Consider the following 17408-nt stretch of genomic DNA (forward strand, 5'->3'; position numbering starts at 1 on the left):
GATCCAGGATTTTGATGTTGAGACATTGAAGGAACTGTGATATATTTCCAAGTCACACTGGTGTGTAACTTCATGGTGGTGGTGTTTCCATGTGCTTGGTGCCCTTGTCCTCAGTGGTGGAGATCACTGTTTTGGAAGGTGCTGTTGAAGGAACCGTGGCTTGTTGTTGCAGTGCAATTTGTGGATGGTGCACACTCCTGCCATTCTCCGCCTGTGGTGGAGGAAGTGAATGTTTAAGATATTTTGCATCCATGAATTAATTGATATACTGGAAGTCATTTTCATTCTCAGGGAGCAAAGGGAACTTATGCGCAAGTCAAATTTAAAACGATGGAGACTGTAAAAGAGGTCTGTCACAAGCAGGAGGACTAATCTTTAGGAAGCTTCTAAAGAGCATTATGAAATATTTCAACATTGTCAGCAACATTTGCCGAGACTGAAGGACAATGGATTAAAAAGTGGCAGATCAGGGTGAAAGACAAAGGAGGCCTAGGCTAAAACACCGGTTTTCAGACAAGTGGCGATACAACCCATCACGTCTTTGGCTACTGACCTTATCACAGCGTGAGGTTGTGCTGCATGAAATGCTAGTCGGGAGGGTTTTCCTCTGTTCCAGTCTGCAGCAGCATCCTATGCAGGGCTGCGATGTGCCTACTCAGAGATTTAGCCAATTTCCAACTGACGTCATTGGCTGTAAAACAGTTTTGGATGTCCTGAGGTTGTGAAAGGTGCTTAATAAATGCTAAGTTTTTCTTTGTTATTATCTTCCAAATGTTCAAGCTGCATGCTGCACAGTAACTGGAGGTACCCTTGCAGCTGGTGCAGTTTGAGATCTACGCCTCTACTGATCAAGACCCTGAGAAAGCGGGGTACTCCAATCATTTCCAAGTGCATTTGCCCAGGCCCACAGTAATTCGTTGTTGGTATCTTGTATGGTTCAATAGGCAATGTTGGATCCCATTCTGACATGTACTTTTTTCCCCACAGTGTCATGCAAAATATGATATGCCATGTTTGGGGTGCTTCTGAAGAACCTTCTAACGTAAAGGGCTGGTCGGCTATTCATATCATATTTTTATGCCACTGGAAGGTCTTCTGACACAGCAGTCTCATTACCTCTTTCTATAGATGAAAAAGTGATGGTGGTAAACCTTTTTTTATTGCTAAAAGAAAGAGACATGCTATTAAAGTTTTTCATCTACCACTCATCAGGACAGATGCTAGAACACCAAATTTCAAAGGGAACAACAATTTATACTGCATGAGTAAAACATGATGATTGGCTGGCAAGCAGACTCAAGTGCCATGGTGATGGCACCATTGAACAGCTGTTTTGGTGGCTATGTGATCCCTTTAGTGAGCTCATAGCACTGACAAAGCTGTCACAGCTGGTCTGCACATGCATAATGCAGAGACTGGCTGCATTACTTGAATGCAAAGGCAGAAGAAAAGCATACTTAGGATGCTTGCTTAGGACCAGTTAGTAATGAAAAAACAGTTTAAGTTTGCCACTACTGTTTCAACAACAGAATGTCTATTGTTTGGTTCTTATGAGTAAAAGTGCAAGGTATGCTATAATTAAGACCAGCCTGCACTATGCAATCTTGTTCAAGCGAATTTTGGCAGTCTAACTTAAATTTTAGCTATGTATTTTACTTGGCTTCAAAGAGAGGAGGCACACATCTTAACTGAGATAACTTTGACCAAGGGTCCAATATTGAAAGGATGGAGTTTGGAGTCACTGCTTCATTGACTGTCTCCTATTAAATGCAAAAGTAGACTTTTTTTAATCGTTAGGCTACTGTGCCTCCAAGGTTACATTTCATAAATGGCTAAGCTGCAGAATTTAAAACAAGATGCATTGCCACTTGCTAACAATTTCACAAAATGTAATATTATACAAATTACAATTTTATATAGCTATAATTAACAAGGTCATGTCAGAATAAGTAACATTTTGGCAGCGTTCTGATCCGCCACCGAGAAACAAAACCACATAAATCACAGCCCCTTGGTCACAAGCTGAAACGAACACAACCGTGAAAGTCATTTTCCAAATAGCAGGAGGCATTGCAGCAAAGAAAACAAAATATTGTTTCTTGCTCTAATGTGCAGTTTCGTTGCTTTCACAGAACCATTAATTTATGTGTTGTATGCACCTGTTACATACTTTAATAGTTTGGAAAATATCCCCAGGCAGATGTTTAGTAATCAAAACTATGTGGACCTTGCACTTGATGCATCATATGAATGTTTGATTGTTTTCACTGAAACATAATAATGCAATTGTGCTTTTTAGGATTCAAATATTTTCAATATTCCCTTTAAAATGAAAGCTGAGACACTATGAGACCATTCACTCAGTAAAATGTAACATTCACCTAGGCACTTAGATCATTTCAAACTTATTATTTCACGATGAAGGAGCAATATCCTCCCTGCAGCACTAAATTTCACCCTTTGGCATTATTATAGCTGAGAAATATAAATGTGCACAAATTTGAATTGCATTTGATACCGGAGGTATTTAATCCAGGACTCCCAAATCTTCATAATATTGATGTGGTGCAATTCCAGAAAGACGAGGTATGTATAGTTCTGTGCAACATTTACTAGGATAATGTTTGGATTCTCTTGAGTTGAAAGAGTTAAGGACGACTTAACCAAGGTCTTCAAAATGATTGAAGGAACGAAAGGGTAGATACAGAGAAACTATTTTCTGTGGTGGGGCAATCCAGAATAAGGGGACACAATCGTAAAATTAGTATTTTGCCATTTATGGATGAAATCATCAAACACCTTTTGTTTGATACAAATGATAGTGGGAACCTTGAATTCTCTCTCTCGAAAGGGCTGTGGATATGGGTTCACTTGAAGTTTTCAAGACTGAGATCAATACATTTTTGTTGGGTAAAGTTATTAAGGGCATTCGGAATAGGTGAACCATGATCTAATTGAATAGTGGAATATGTTTCAGGGGCTGAATGAACCTTCCTTACTACTTTGTACATATGTATTTACCCTGCAAGATGTAGGAATCCAGTCAGATCTGCATCATGCATGTCACACACATCACTTCACATTTGGATCCTGCCATACCTATTTATATATTTAGCCTCACAGATATTCAAACCAGACTCTTGCGGTTATTGTTTATTGAATTACCTCTTTTGCTTGCACTACTTTACTTAATGGCCAGATCCTCTGGTCAGCAATGATGTTGGGGTTATCAACGCTGACTGCCAATATAATTGCAACCCTACCTTTTTTGCATCCTTGCAGCTGGGTCTTCCTGCCCTGGCTTCAGGGTTGTCATCCATGGAGAGTAATGGCGAAGAAGAGCAGTGTAGTGGCTACAATTTTTGTAACATCCGCTGCTGTGTTCAGGTAGGTTTTTTCCTCCAAAGTCTTGAGGGTTTTAGCATGGAATAGGTGTGAACGGGTAGTCAGGTTGCGGCGAGTATCCAGGGTAGGGTTGCGTTTAGGGGTGGGTAATTGGGTCAGGGGTGTGGTTGGAGTTGTGTGGGGCGCAGTTGGAGATGGCAAGTTGCAGTTGGGGTCCAGGAGTTGATGGGCTGGGCTCTGCTGCTTATCACTGAGTTGCACCAGAAATTAAATGGCAGGACAATACTGGGGTAGGTTTCCAAGTGAGTAGTGCACATCTAGCCAAAGTCTCTGACACTGGGGTCGATGTCAGAGACATCCTCGTAGTGTACTAGGCAGTGCAAATCAGCCCATCGGAAGTTTAAACTTCCTGGCAATTACTACATATGTGCATGGGCCAGGACTTCTGATGGAGTAGATGAGTGGCTGTCAACATTCGCCTTTGTTGGCTTTGGAAGACCTGGCCAAATATGATTGAACATCTCCTTGCTGAAGCCCCCGAAGCTATTATATAGTAAGAACTGTAAACTAAATTTCAGATGAATAATTTCCTAAAAACAAATTGGGAAATTCTTTTTAACCACTACCATTCTTTGATTGTATGCCTCGTTTTTTATTGTGGTGACAAAGAGAAGGCTGGAGGCGCAATTCTGAGATGCATTGTTGGAGCTTTTAACGTGAAAACTAACTCACCTGCTAACACGTTTAAATCCATTGTGTGCAAATACCCAGCTTGCAATTGGTTCCATCCCAATCAGCAAATCCAAGTGTAGAGGTCTTTAGCATCATTGACAAGCCAGACAAGCCATGAATAGTGGAGGAGCGTCGAGTGATCCAGGAACAACCAGCTGTGGGGGAGAGTCACTTGTCCAGGAGCAGCAAGCACAGAGAAAATGGTAGAATGAACAATTAACCGATTAGCATCAAAATGGAACTCTTTAAAATAGAGTCAGCTTTTGGTCTGCAGTACAGACCCCACCACTTAAATTGCCTGTGTTTATCCCAGACAGCTGCCTATATTAGACATATAGCCCTAACGAGTTGTCAGCACCACAGGCATCAATTACAAAGGTGCAGCTTAAAATGTATTAAGTGTGCAAACTATGTTAGGCAGAATGATTTTTTTGCCTCTGCTGTTTGCACCTGGTTTAAAATGCAATTACTATTTTCATGGTTCTTGGTGACCCTTTCACAAATATATTATTTAAGGACGAGAGAAGAAGTGACTGTAAGTGGAACTGCTTGTACTCAATCAAACATGCGACAATAGCCTCACTGCCTCCAGTGCCTCCCGGCACCTCTAAACTACTGTGAGCCTTTTTTTGCCAGCTTGTTGAGCTTCTCATCTTTACAGGGGAAGATGTACGCCTCCTTGTTGTCCTGCATCACCCTGCTTGGCAGCTCCAGGATCTATTCCTTAAAATATTAGAGAACCCTGTCCCTGATGTTTTTACTTATACAGGCTTTGGAAGGAAGTGAGTACTCTTTGCACCAAAATGCTCTTTTTAAATTTCATGGTAATAATTTCATTGTGTAAAGCAGAAAAATGACAGTAACGCCAATTCACCTGACATTTCTGGTGGGGTCTGTACCTTAGTAGCTGGTTTGAGTGGATAGAACTTGTTTATTAACTTTTAATTGGAATCTGTTGAAGCAATAGTGGTGGTAGAAAAAAGTATGCTTTGCTCCTATGTTTTGGGCATAAAATGGGTGCTGCAATAGCAAATTTAGTGCTTAGTCTGCGTGGCAGTTTGGGCTGCTGTGATCCATCAAGATCTTTCTTCCTGAAACAGGAATTAGGCCCCTTGCCCTTGTTAGTAAGTGCTTTAATGCCTGCGTAAGGACACCTGTGCCAAGTTGGCATTGGGCCTGCTTTGCTCAGGTTTTCCTGGTCTTGTGCAAGCAACCAATACCAAGAAGAATTGTCCCCTGTCCCTTTATCCTTGTCCACCTCCACCTCAGGACTTACCTTAAAGTCCCTGTCAGCAAGGCAAGTGGTCCATAATCATGGGAGCTGCCAACCTGCTCAAATTATTGAAATTATCCAATTTCAGCTTGGTTTCAATGAACCACAGGCCTCCTGATTGGGTCACTTATTGATTACGTGACTGAACGCAGGCCACAACTAACTTCTATCCCATTGATCTCAAGGGAGGAATTTTAATATCTCAATAACTAAGATGAATTTTGCTAAAAAATCTTTATTAAAAGAAACAAAAGTTTATTGCTGAAAAGAGAGACGTGTTACCGAAGCTTTTGTCTTGCACTCATCAGGACAAACGCTGGCATCTCACATTTCAAACAATCACAGCATGAGGGAAAAGGGTATTGATAGTTGGCAAGTCTACTCTGACTGAGGCACTGCGATGGAGAAAGCAACAGGGGACTATAGGCTTCCTAAACCCCCTGATAATTCAAAAAAAGCACATGGCTTGAACATATTCCTTTTGCTTGCAGGGAACAGATCCCTGTGCACGAAAGTATGTCACTTCTAGCAAATGTAAATGAGCCACATTATGAGCTTGGCTGATAATCTTAAATTAGTTGTTAGTGTAGCTATTAGCAAGCTGTGTTTAAAAAAAAAGTTTATTTATCTTGTGTTTTGTTGTCTACCTAAATTGAAAGATTAGATATCCTGAAATTTTGCCTAATCTCGAAATTTTATAGAATTTTCTCTTGGGTTTAAAATTACTTTCAAAGATACTTTTACCAAAAGCATTAGCATGTTCAGTGACATTTTCTGTATGCTGGTTTGCAAGTTAGAATCAGAAACTCATCTTTGAAATTCTAATAATGCGAAGGCGTCAAAATACCCCGGTTTGATTTCAGGGGTAGCAGGTGAGGTTCAAACTCAACAGGCTGGGTTTTTGTGGAGTCAAGTGGGCTCCAGGGACCTTTAAAAATGGCGAACAATGTCCGGATCCAGAAACCCCACCCCCATTTCCAAAGGATACCATTTTCATCAGTCAGAAGTGCACAGGATGGAAATCTACACTTAGCTGAACCATTTAAACTCAGTGCACAGGACAAGCAGACCCCAATTTTCACTCCAGGAACAGCCTCAACATGCAGTGTAAGTTCCATGAATTTCAAGAAGGTACATAGAACTGTCAAGTTATTTAACATCCCTGCCCTTTAAATTTTGTAAAGGAACTGCCTGCCTCGCTCTCTGAGAGTGGAAAATTCTAGCAGTTTCTATAGATGTTTATTGCCCTAACCCTAAGGGTTATCGTTTTAGCATTATTACTGCCTGACTTCTTCCACATATTTGTCATTATCACAGTGCGGTTTGGGAACGGAGGGGGGGGGGGGATATTTGCTGTAATTTCACAGTTTAATAGATAGTTCCAATAGGTTATTAAAGGATTAGCTGTCTTTGATATGGTGTTATAAATACAAATTTGTTTTTGCAAGGGATTAAGTACTTGAGATTTAAATATATTGAATGGGCTTTAATGAATGTGTGTTTTTTTTAACATAGTGAAATCTGTAATAGTACTTAGAACTTCATCTTATTACATCTTAGCATGCTCCTTGAAGCCTGCCCATGCTGGATACTGATACTGATGAGCGGCATGGAGTGTGTAAAGACAAAGGGTAGTGGATGGAGGGCATGAGTTGACACTAAGTTGGCATGAGGGCTATCAGGGGACATGGGGATGAGTTTTTTTTAAAAATTCTTTCATGGGCTGCGGATATTCTGGGAAGGCCAGCATTTGTTGTTCACCCCTAAATACCTTTGAACTGAATGGCTTACTGGGCAATTTCAGAGGGCAGTTACAGTCAACCACATTGCTTTGGATCTGGAGTCACATGTAGGCCAGAGCAGGTAAGGATGGCAGATTTCCTTCCCTAAAGGACATGAGTGAGCCAGATGGTTTTTAATGATGTTTCATGGTTACCATTACTGAGACTAGTTTTCAATTCCAGATTTATTAATTGAATTCAAATTCCACAAGCTGCCATGGTAGGATTTGAACCCATGTCCTCAGAACATTAGTGTGGGCCTCTGGGGTATTAGCTGAGTGACATTACTGTTACACGACTGCCTGCCTGTGGGGAGATCATGTATAGGAGATCATGACTTGGTATGAGTTGGCACTAAGTTGGCATAGGGGCTATGGTTGGCATGGAGGGTGTGAGGGGCAATGAAGGTATGTGGGAATCAAGAGTTGGCATGGCTGAGGAGTGGATGGGTGTTGCTGAGGGGATGTGAGGGGTGAGGGCTAGAGGGTATAATTTTGAACAAAACAACTGGGACTAAGTCCCAGAGAATCAGGGTGGGCCTTTTAACCAGCCCACCTCAGCACTCAGCAGCCCCTGTGGGTGCCTCTGTACTGTTTCCAAGATTGGTGGGCCCAACTGCAGCATGCACCAGGGCTCCCAGAAGGAAAATTGTGCCTTTTGAGGCACTTTTTCCATGGGCGGGCATGTCAAGCCAGGACATCTTCCTGAGTTCCATTTCTCACCCCTAAGATAAAAATCCAGCCCAACCTGTTCCTCCAACACAGGAAGGATGTGGCTGCCTGAACCCAATCATATGGCAGGAAGCTCATGAACGTGGGTGATGCGGGCTTGTCACCTGATCATATGGTGGGGGCAGCTCTAATGCTGGGAGATCCATGTCACCTGATCCTTATGCAAGACCAAGTGCCATATTTAAAGGCAGAAAACCTTGCCTAAAAGCTGAAATTCTGCATGAATTATTTCTGAGGGAGAACTGCACTTGAACTGGCCAGCATGGTCAGATGTGTGAATATCGCAACAGAAATCTTTTGAGGGCCTGGGTAGAAGAAATCTCCATCCTTGTAAAAGTGCAGTCGGTGTCATCAATGGATTCACAATCCATCCAGTGCATCACCCCATGATTCAGCAAGAGCTCGCTGCATGACATCCTCTAGGCCCTCTGGGAACAGAGAGAGATTCCATTTCAGGCTGATGGCCGTTAAAGATCATTACGAATGACAAAGGCTGCCTGGATGGAGGTTACTATGAAGTTGAGTGAAGATGAACTCCATCTGAGGGACTGGGTTTAGTGCTGAAAAAGGATGAATGTACTCCACCGCATTGCAAAGTTGAGTTTGAGTGTCATACTGTTAAGAAGTGAATGAAAGGTAGCTGGGTAATGGAGGGGTACTGAATGGTAACTGGCTAGAGTGGACGTTGAAGTGTAAAGTTTTCCCCTTTGCCAGCTTCTATAGTTGCATAAGCTACTTCTGTGTGAATCACCGGAATCTGCATCTCCTCTGTGCTTTGCGCAGATTTCCTGAGAGCATGAGGATTGGAGGGACAGATGGGCAACCTGACATCTCATGGGACCAGGGGATCCTCCTCAGCTTCACCTCACTTTCTTGCAGGATAAAAGGGCCCACAATGCTCGGGAGAGGCCCAAGACTGGGGATGGAGTGCCAGAGATTCATCTGATAGAGGCAGAGCTGGAAGCTTGGAGCTGACACAGGAGCAAGGCAGTTGGTCCATATCTGACATTGAGTTTGGATTGGCAGGCATGGAGACTGAGGAGGAATTATGCTTACCCATCATCACTAGTGACCGTGATAGTCTGCTGCACACATAAATGACGGTGTCCCTTAGCATCATCACTTAAGTCATTGTTTTTGTGCTTAATTTGCAGAGTAACCACCACAGAGTTGGGAATAGCCCCCATGTGTTCCACCTTGTACCTCCTCTGAGGATGACAGTCCTGATGTCACATCTGTTCCCTGCACCCAGCATCAGTGCAGATACATACACCTTGGTGGGAGTCGATAGGACTCCGGCCTGTATTACAATCTGGTGAGCACTGCACAGTCACCCAGAAGCAGACGGGGAGGCAGTGACTGGCGAGGCCACTGGCAGTGGGAGGACTGTTGGAGGGCAGCTCCCTGCTATGCCCCAGGCTGTTGAGGGGCCACTGTTGAGAGCCACACTCAAACCTGCTTTAGTCACTGATGCAAACAGGGGAGAACCTTGCGGAGCTGCCTGTGGTTTTGAGCAGACATGTGCAGATAATGGAGGTATCCGCCCATGGCATGACCTCTGCCAGATAGGAGAATGCATCACTTCTTAGGTGGAGAGGGTGGTGACTGCCATGGAGAGGCAGTCCGAAGAGACCACACAGTGAATGTCTGGTATCAGTGTGACCCTGCGGACCATCAATGCTGATGCCACTGCAGCAGTGGGCCAGTGAGAGATTGTTGGTGCCCCTGGGCACCCCTACAAGCGCACCTCAAATCCACAGGAAGCCACATGAGAGGCTGGGGGAGATGCAGCCTAACACATTTGAGGATTCTTCTCAAGGCACTCTGAGTGTTGCCAGGAGTTGCCAGCAACTCTGCTGGTGATCCACATTCTCCCAGTAGCAGTGGCCACAGAGAACTCTCCTGCACTGGCAGGAAAGCCTATATGCCCTGGCTCAGACAGGCCTAGGGCTGCCAGAGAACTCCAGCCATGGTCCAAAGCCATGGGGCAGATAGAGCAGCAGCCTGCTCCCATCCCATCTGCAGATGTTGGGGATGCACCTCGCAGAAGAGTTTCAAAAAGTTCACTTTCACACAGACAGGTACCAATGTGCTTATGCTGCTGAAAAGAGAGACACGTTGCTGATGCTTTTCATCTTGCACTCATCAGAACAAATGCAAGAATCCCAAATTTCAATTAATCACAACAATTTAGGGTGCTGATTGTTTGGCATGTTGGCTCTGGCTGAGGCATTGCCATGGAGAAAGTCATGGGAAACTATAAGCTCCCCATGCTCCCGGGTAATTTAAAAATGATGCAAGGCTTGAACATATTCCTTTAGCTTGCAGACAAGGGGTCCCTGATTTTTGAATATCTGTCTCTACCAGCAGGCTTAATTGAGCCATGTTACAAGATCACCTGGGTTATCTTAAATTGCTTGTTCATGTAGCTTTTTGCACACACAGGACTATTCAGCAAGTGCTGCCCCATCGTGGAATCATATCCAACAGCAGACATTTTGTTTTGGGTTTTACAAGTGCAGGCTGGTTGAATTTGAAGGAGCATGCTGTTTGGCAATGTTTTGGGACATACGGCCTAGTACCTGGCATCGCACTGGCACTTAAATTCATACACATATTTTCTCAATTATGAGGTAGAAAGAATATCTTTTTGGATTGATAGCAGCATCCCGTTGGTGAAAACTATCACTCGCATAGTAGCAGCATGAAACAGCTTCCTTAACCTGTTGTTCAAATTTTTGAGATTCTTTCCTTTTCCTGGGTGATTTCTAGATAATACAGATATATTTAAGGGGAAGCTGGATAGGCACATGAGGGAGAAAGGAAGAGAAGGGTATATTGATAGGGTTAGATGAAGAATGTGGGAGAAGGCTCATGTGGAGCATAAACACTGGTATAGACCAGTTGAGCTGAATGACCTGTTCTGCACAGTAGACTGAATGTACACTTATACACATCAATGACTTACAGCACAGCTTGCCAAGAATTACAATAATGGTGGAGTTTTTACTATTTGATCAAAGCTTCAATTACAATTGAATCACTACCTTATTGTTTTGGTTTTTGACAACATTAAAAAAACTAAAAGATGGCTATCCTATCTGTGCTAAAGTGGAGTACCATGTACCTTTAAGAGGTTGCAAGTGGACTAACCATGTGGCAGTACTGACCAATCACTGTACAGTATGGGCTACTGGTTAATGGGACATCTAGAGCTGGTGGCGATGAGGGAGCATGCAAGGATTTAGTGCTCTGCCTTCTGTTGCAATAAACAATCACAGTTTGTTCTTATTTCGGTCTTTCTCCGTTATTGATAGCGAGCATCAACTAACAAGTATAAATGAAGGTGTGCAATTTGAGTTTATTCAATTAGTGAACTCACAGATTCAAGACATTAAACTATCCATCATGATGTCATTTTTAAAAAGAACAATTAACTTGAATCCTAACATTCAATGTGGGTGTTTCATCAATTCTGCTTCACAGGAAAATGACTGAAATGTTTCATGGTGAAATGTAGTAGGTAGCACAGTGGCTTTCAGTACTAACCTTCCAACTCTGCATCCAATCCTTTCTGAAGCTGATGAGAGGAGAAGCATCTCTGTCAGCCTTGACTGTGAAGTGAAGTGAGTTTGAGGTAATTTAACTTAATCCAGTTCCTCAGCTTGTCATCAACATAAAATTGCATCTCATTTGGTACTTAATGACAGTTAAATTGTCAGTATCACTTTGAAAGACCACAGAGCTGAACACTTGATGTTACCAATGGAAATTTTACAGTAATGGGTTGTGAATGTGCTGGTCTAAGCTTGGATTTAAGATGCATACTTGAGTTGGATCTTAATGCTGGCTGAAAATGGTGGGGTTTTGAACAATTATGCCAGAAGGCAGCTCCACTATTGTTTGACTTTTTAATGCTCCTCTCCTAATGGTAACAGGCAAATTTAAATATGCTCTCATAAAACTGGAAACTGTACTTTTCAATTGACACTGTTGGAGCTGAAAGGATAATGTGCCTCTGAGTAGTAAGTGTGGGCCAATTTTACTTTTCAATAAAATTGTTTTACTGGTGTAACAGTGTTGAAACAGACAGCTATGCTTCTACATTCTAGACAGAACTTTAGCCCTGTTTTACAGAAAATATTTCTGTATAAAATTTTTAACACCTTGGCAAAAAAAAAGATATACCTAGTCCTACTCTTGATGTCAGAATCATTTAATCTTTTACAACAGTCAGCCAATTTCTTCCAATGCTGGTTGCTAGTTGCAATTAACCAACATAGGGTGAAAATATGAAACCTGGCACTAACTCCACTTTTACTGTCTGTCCAGCTTACATTACACAAAGGTGTTAGTGTTAACATCATTTCCTGATTACTGTCACTTTGAGAAGCCATTCCATTGTTGAGTTCAAATATAATTGCCTAACTTGTGATTGAACTATATGTAAATTTAGACGTGATTGATAATGACGTGAAAAATATTCCAATCCGCAACACTGACATCCCTTCTCATGTATGGTTTAAGTCCTTCTTCTCTCCAACATATAAAGAAAAATGGAAAACAAAGGATGAAATCTTGTGCCTTCCCCGTGGCAAGTTTGGTGGTCGGGGCATTTAATCAGGTGGGAGGCAACGAGTAGGAATCCACCCATCTTCCCGCCTCTGCCTGGATTAAGTCCATGGGGGGGAAGACCCATGGATGGCCTTCCTGCCCCACCACCAATTTATCCCTTGAATGGTTAGTCAATGTCCACTTAAAGGCCTCATCCTGCTGTGGGTATTATCCCAGTGGCAGGCGGAGGGCTCACCATGCAGGGAGAACGACAAGTGAACCTGGTCAGGTTGCTTGCAGCCTGCAAGTGGGGGGAAGGGGGGGGAGGTGGTTGTTGTTCAAAAGCACTCAATGCCTGATCATGGGACCCTGCATCGGGAAGGGGGCCCATTGAGATCCACTCCACAGCCCTTACTGGCAATGTTCTACATATTTGCATATTAATCAATGTAAAATATACCACAAGAGGGATAAAAATCAATAAGCTAAGCATACTCACCGCCTCCATTGTCTTGCATTAGTATATTTGTCAGAAATGTGTGCTTTTTGGAAAATCTAGTGTAATATTTTAAGGAATGTAGGTATTAGCAAATTTAGTACATCAGCTAAGTTTAAGCATGAGAATTAGGTGTAATTGGAAAAGTATGACAAGAAAGTATTTCAGAAAATAATTGTTACATTTACACATTGTGTACCTTTAAAAATCTCTTGATATACTATGGAATATGATGGTACAGACTTAATTTTAAGAATCCATGGTTTCAGTCATTAATCGGTTTATAGATCTGGAGACATAGAAATAAGTGATTCGCTCATGTTGGATACTCTTTATGATCCAGTGGTAGGTCCAATAACTTCAAATAAAGAAAATATTTTTCTAAGAATGGGTACTAAGCTTATTAGACTAACCTGAAATTCAGCCAGCCCTAGAGTTGAGGTGAGAGTGGTTAATCACACTGTGCTTCTAATGTTTTCTCCTGTCATGCGTTTTACTTCAATTCCCATAGAAACAGATGCATTATTGATGCCAAATTGATTTTTCGCAACTTCGAAGAAGCTATAGCAAGTTAGTAAAGTTGTAGTAAATTAATTATTTTAAGCAACAATACTATACCATTGAAAGGCTACTTGGCATTATTTTATAATTACATAGAGCTTTTTACGGCTGAATTGCACAATTTTCTGCCACTGAACCAGCACCAGTAAACCTGGTTAAATGATTGAATGATGGATAACAACTTAATTTTGATTCATCAAGAACTAGAGGGCACAGATTCAAAATAATTGGCAAACTGAGTAAATGTGATGTGAGGAAATTTCTTTTCACCCAAATGGGTGCTTGGAGCCTAGAACAAACTTCCTGAAAGGAGGCAGGTTTGATCGAGGTATTCAAAAAGGAATTGGGTTACTACCTGAAAAGAGAATGTGCATGGTGACAGGGATAAGGCAGGGGAGTGGGAGTAGGTGGAGCACTCCTTCAGAGAGCTAGTGCAGACTCAATGGGCTGAATGGCCGCCTGCTGCACTGTAAAGATACTGTGATGTAAATTTGGCACATTACTGTTGAGCTGCTCTCATTTTGATTGCAGAATTATTTTATGAAACAGTTCTAAAATAGTTCAGATCATAAGGCACAATTTTATGTATCATTAATGATATACAATCACACATTAAGGGCTGAATTTTTCCGGGAACGTCTCCCAAAAGAAAAGTTGGTCGCAAACAGACTGACCTTAAAGAAGGCCGTCCTGCAGTGAAAATATGCTGAGGGTGGCTTTAACAAACTGCGGATTGGACTTCCACTCCTTAGTGGGAGGAAGTCCCGCCCTTGAGCTGCCAGCCAATCTGATTGGCCAGTAGCTATTGTAGTGCCAGAAGAGAACAATGGGTGCAGCTGTGACTGCAAGAAGCCCAAAAAGAAGTGACATGGATATCCGACACTCAGTTTGGGGTTTCTTGAGCAGGGAGGGATCAAGCACCCTTTGGAGGGGTGGGGTTGTGGGAATGGGAATGGCAAGTAGGGAATGGGTATGCCTTTTGGAGGTTAGGTGGAGAGATACAATAGGGTCATACGATCTTGATGGTGGTTGCTACCGAGGCACACAGGACACCACACTGCTACCCACACTAAATGATGTACCACTCCTTCTTTCCTGCCCTTTCGCCAACTTTGGTGAAAAACGGCCTTCCCACTGTTTCCGGATTACCATTGCCCAGCATATTATGACAGTGGAGGCGGATTGAGGCTGTTAAATGGCCATTAACTGGCAACTTAACGACCTCAATAGGCCAATGGGCAGCCGGGCTAATGGGCACCTTACCCATTTCCTCTGTATTATGGGGAACGGGTTGGGGGTGGGCGGGAAGGAAGTGGGCTACCCACCTGTCATATTTTACACATCCCCCGCCAAAAGAAACATCTGGCAGAGGGATGTAAAATCCAGCCCTACGCGTTTTTTTAAGTTACCCATGGCATTGTGACAAATAACTTCTTTGAATAACACAACTCAGTCCATTGTAGGAAAATTTACAACAGGAAAGTCAGAAACTGGAACCTGATCAAGAATAACTACATGTAAGAGTTAGCTACTGATATAAATCTAACCATTTAACTGGGCAGTTTGCTATGTTAATGCAGCAGACAGGAAAGTTGCAAAGGCTTTGGAGTGGAGCACCTGTAGCATCAAAGAAATCTGACTATCTCTTCACTTTCTTTTGTTTTCTTTGTAGAGAGAAGCTGGCAGTGGCCCGGTTACAACGGGTAGTTTCAAGAAGTGAAAGTGAAGGCATAATGGTATAGTATAAATGTGTCTTTCTGATTTTGCTATCACAATTTTTTCTTTTTGCTTACACATTTAATTTCAACACTAGTAGTTAGTAAAGAGCAGAATATGTTATCTTGACGAGACAGTTGTATTTTTACATTTAAATACTTTAAAATAATTATTGTCCTTGCAGGTAATTTTGTGGCCAAAGCTGTTGGGTTGACATATGTTTCAATTAAATCAATAATTAAATGGTTTTATAGAAAATTGCAAAACTGCATCATCAGGCCATTGACCATTTACAGATTGTCAGGTAGACTTATGGTACAGTTATTTTCAACAGTTTGCAAACAATTAGAAGTAATGAAGTTCAAAGGTCACAGGACACATATATATTTTGGGATGGAACCAAAGTAGTAAGCGCCTAATGTTTATATTTCAGTGATGCTGCCATTGACAATCATAGTTTACAACCTTGCAAATTCTCAAAAATATTAATTATTTGAAAAACTTGAATGCTCAAAATAACACTGACCAGGCAGAATTTAATGCTCTCCCCTAGGGCAAGTTTGGAGGTAGGGGCATTTAAACAGGCAGGCGAGTGGCGGGTGAGGACCCTGCCATCTTCAAACCCCTGCTCCAATTGGATCCGGGGTAGAAAGACAATGGGCAGCTTTGCTGTCCCACCGCCAATTGAGGTTCCTAACTGCAATGCAAAGATGCCGAATTCTGATTTGCCAGCAGTTTTTGGGCGGGATGGGGGAAAGCACGTGGGAGTTTTGACCTGGGGTCCTTTATCCTGGGGAAGGTCTGTCGCTGTCCACTTAAGTGCCTGATTGGCACTTAATTCGTTTGGCTTTCTCAAAAAGCAGGCGATGCCGGGCTTTTGCTGGTACTTTAGCTGGTGGGTGAGACCCCCATTGCTTACATTAACTATTGCCCATTACGTGCAGTAAAGAGTTATCTGATAAACCAATTAATATGCTAAGTCAGAGAATACACTTAAGGACAGCAGCATTGTAGCAGGTGACATACAATGTAATATTCTATTGTAAAAATGAAGTTGTGTGCACTCAGCAGGCTTCTGCCCCCTACACCCCGTCCCCCCCAACCCCAAACCTCTCCACAATTTTACAGTGAGACAGGTGAAGCCTTACCCCAGTTGAGGCCCTTAAGTGGCCAAATAATGACCACTTAAGGGCTGTTTCCTTCTTGACCTCAATTTTCCTGCTGGCGGGAGGAGGAGTTGTTTAGGGACGGGAGTCAGCCCGGAAAGTGGCCTTGCTCAGGCCTCGGGTGGGAATTTGGGGGCGGTGGCATCTCCATCAATGGTTCCTTTCAACATCAGACACCCCACCCACCCCCACAAGCTCTCCCCCCGGCGGGTGCTCCCTCCCCCCGGCCTCTCCACCAACACCTCCACATCCATCTGCCCACTCCCCTGGGCTTCACCTCCCCTCCCTGCCCTGACGGCCCCATGCTTAACTGGTCCTAGACTCCTTGGACTTAGACTCTGGGGGCTTCATGTCATCTCAGTTCTGTCCCCTGCAGCTTCTGGCGCTGCTGGGTCTAGATTGGCCAATCAGATTGGCTGGCAGCGCTCTGAGGTGGGACTTCTTACTGAGTGAGGGTGGAAGTCCTATATGAGGCCAATTAACGCTCCTTGTAGCATTAAATGGCTGTGGGGCAGCCAGTATCAGTAGAGTGTGTTGGCCACCAACTCTTCAGGTGGCAGGAAGGGAAACACTGTCATCCTAAAAATCCTGGCTTATCTCTTTGTACTGTATCTACCTGTGCTGCTACCATTAAATGTCTATGTTTTCTCTGCTCCTGCACTCAGTTTTAAACTTTAATCATTTAAGGTTTATTGCTTTGCCTAAGTTCCCTACCTGTGTATTATATTTTCACTTTGAGCTATATGTCTGATGGCCTATATTTAATCTTAGAACAATATAGATGCAGCATGAATTCCTGAACAAGACTTGCTGTTGCTACTAGATGCTATATTTTGGGGCCCCATCAAATCCAACTTGTATGATAATATGCCCTGTGTGCAAACAAAATCCCAAAGGATGAGCTGTACCTTGTTAATTTACTGACTAACATAGTTCTCTGTGAGACATTATTGAAGAATGGAAGACATTTTGGGAGCATTTCTAAAATAATTTTTTATAGTTATTAAATATGAAGGCTTCAAAAGAAGATATTTGTGTGTGAAAAACTGAGAT

The 17408-nt window shown here is 42.6% G+C and overlaps 1 protein-coding gene across 5 annotated transcripts in view; it reads left to right on the forward strand.

The window, feature by feature from the left end:
• LOC121284922 (nck-associated protein 5-like) overlaps positions 1-17408 on the forward strand; it is a 716253-nt gene that overhangs the window by 244519 nt on the left and 454326 nt on the right. For all 5 annotated transcript variants that reach the window (XM_041200836.1, XM_041200840.1, XM_041200841.1 and 2 more), the window contains one exon: positions 15146-15209. In XM_041200836.1, coding sequence (XP_041056770.1) covers positions 15146-15209 — 64 coding nt within the window. The remainder of the gene's footprint in view (positions 1-15145; positions 15210-17408) is intronic.

This window comes from Carcharodon carcharias, chromosome 12 (assembly GCF_017639515.1).
Source record: "Carcharodon carcharias isolate sCarCar2 chromosome 12, sCarCar2.pri, whole genome shotgun sequence".
NCBI classification, from domain to species: Eukaryota; Metazoa; Chordata; class Chondrichthyes; order Lamniformes; family Lamnidae; genus Carcharodon; species Carcharodon carcharias.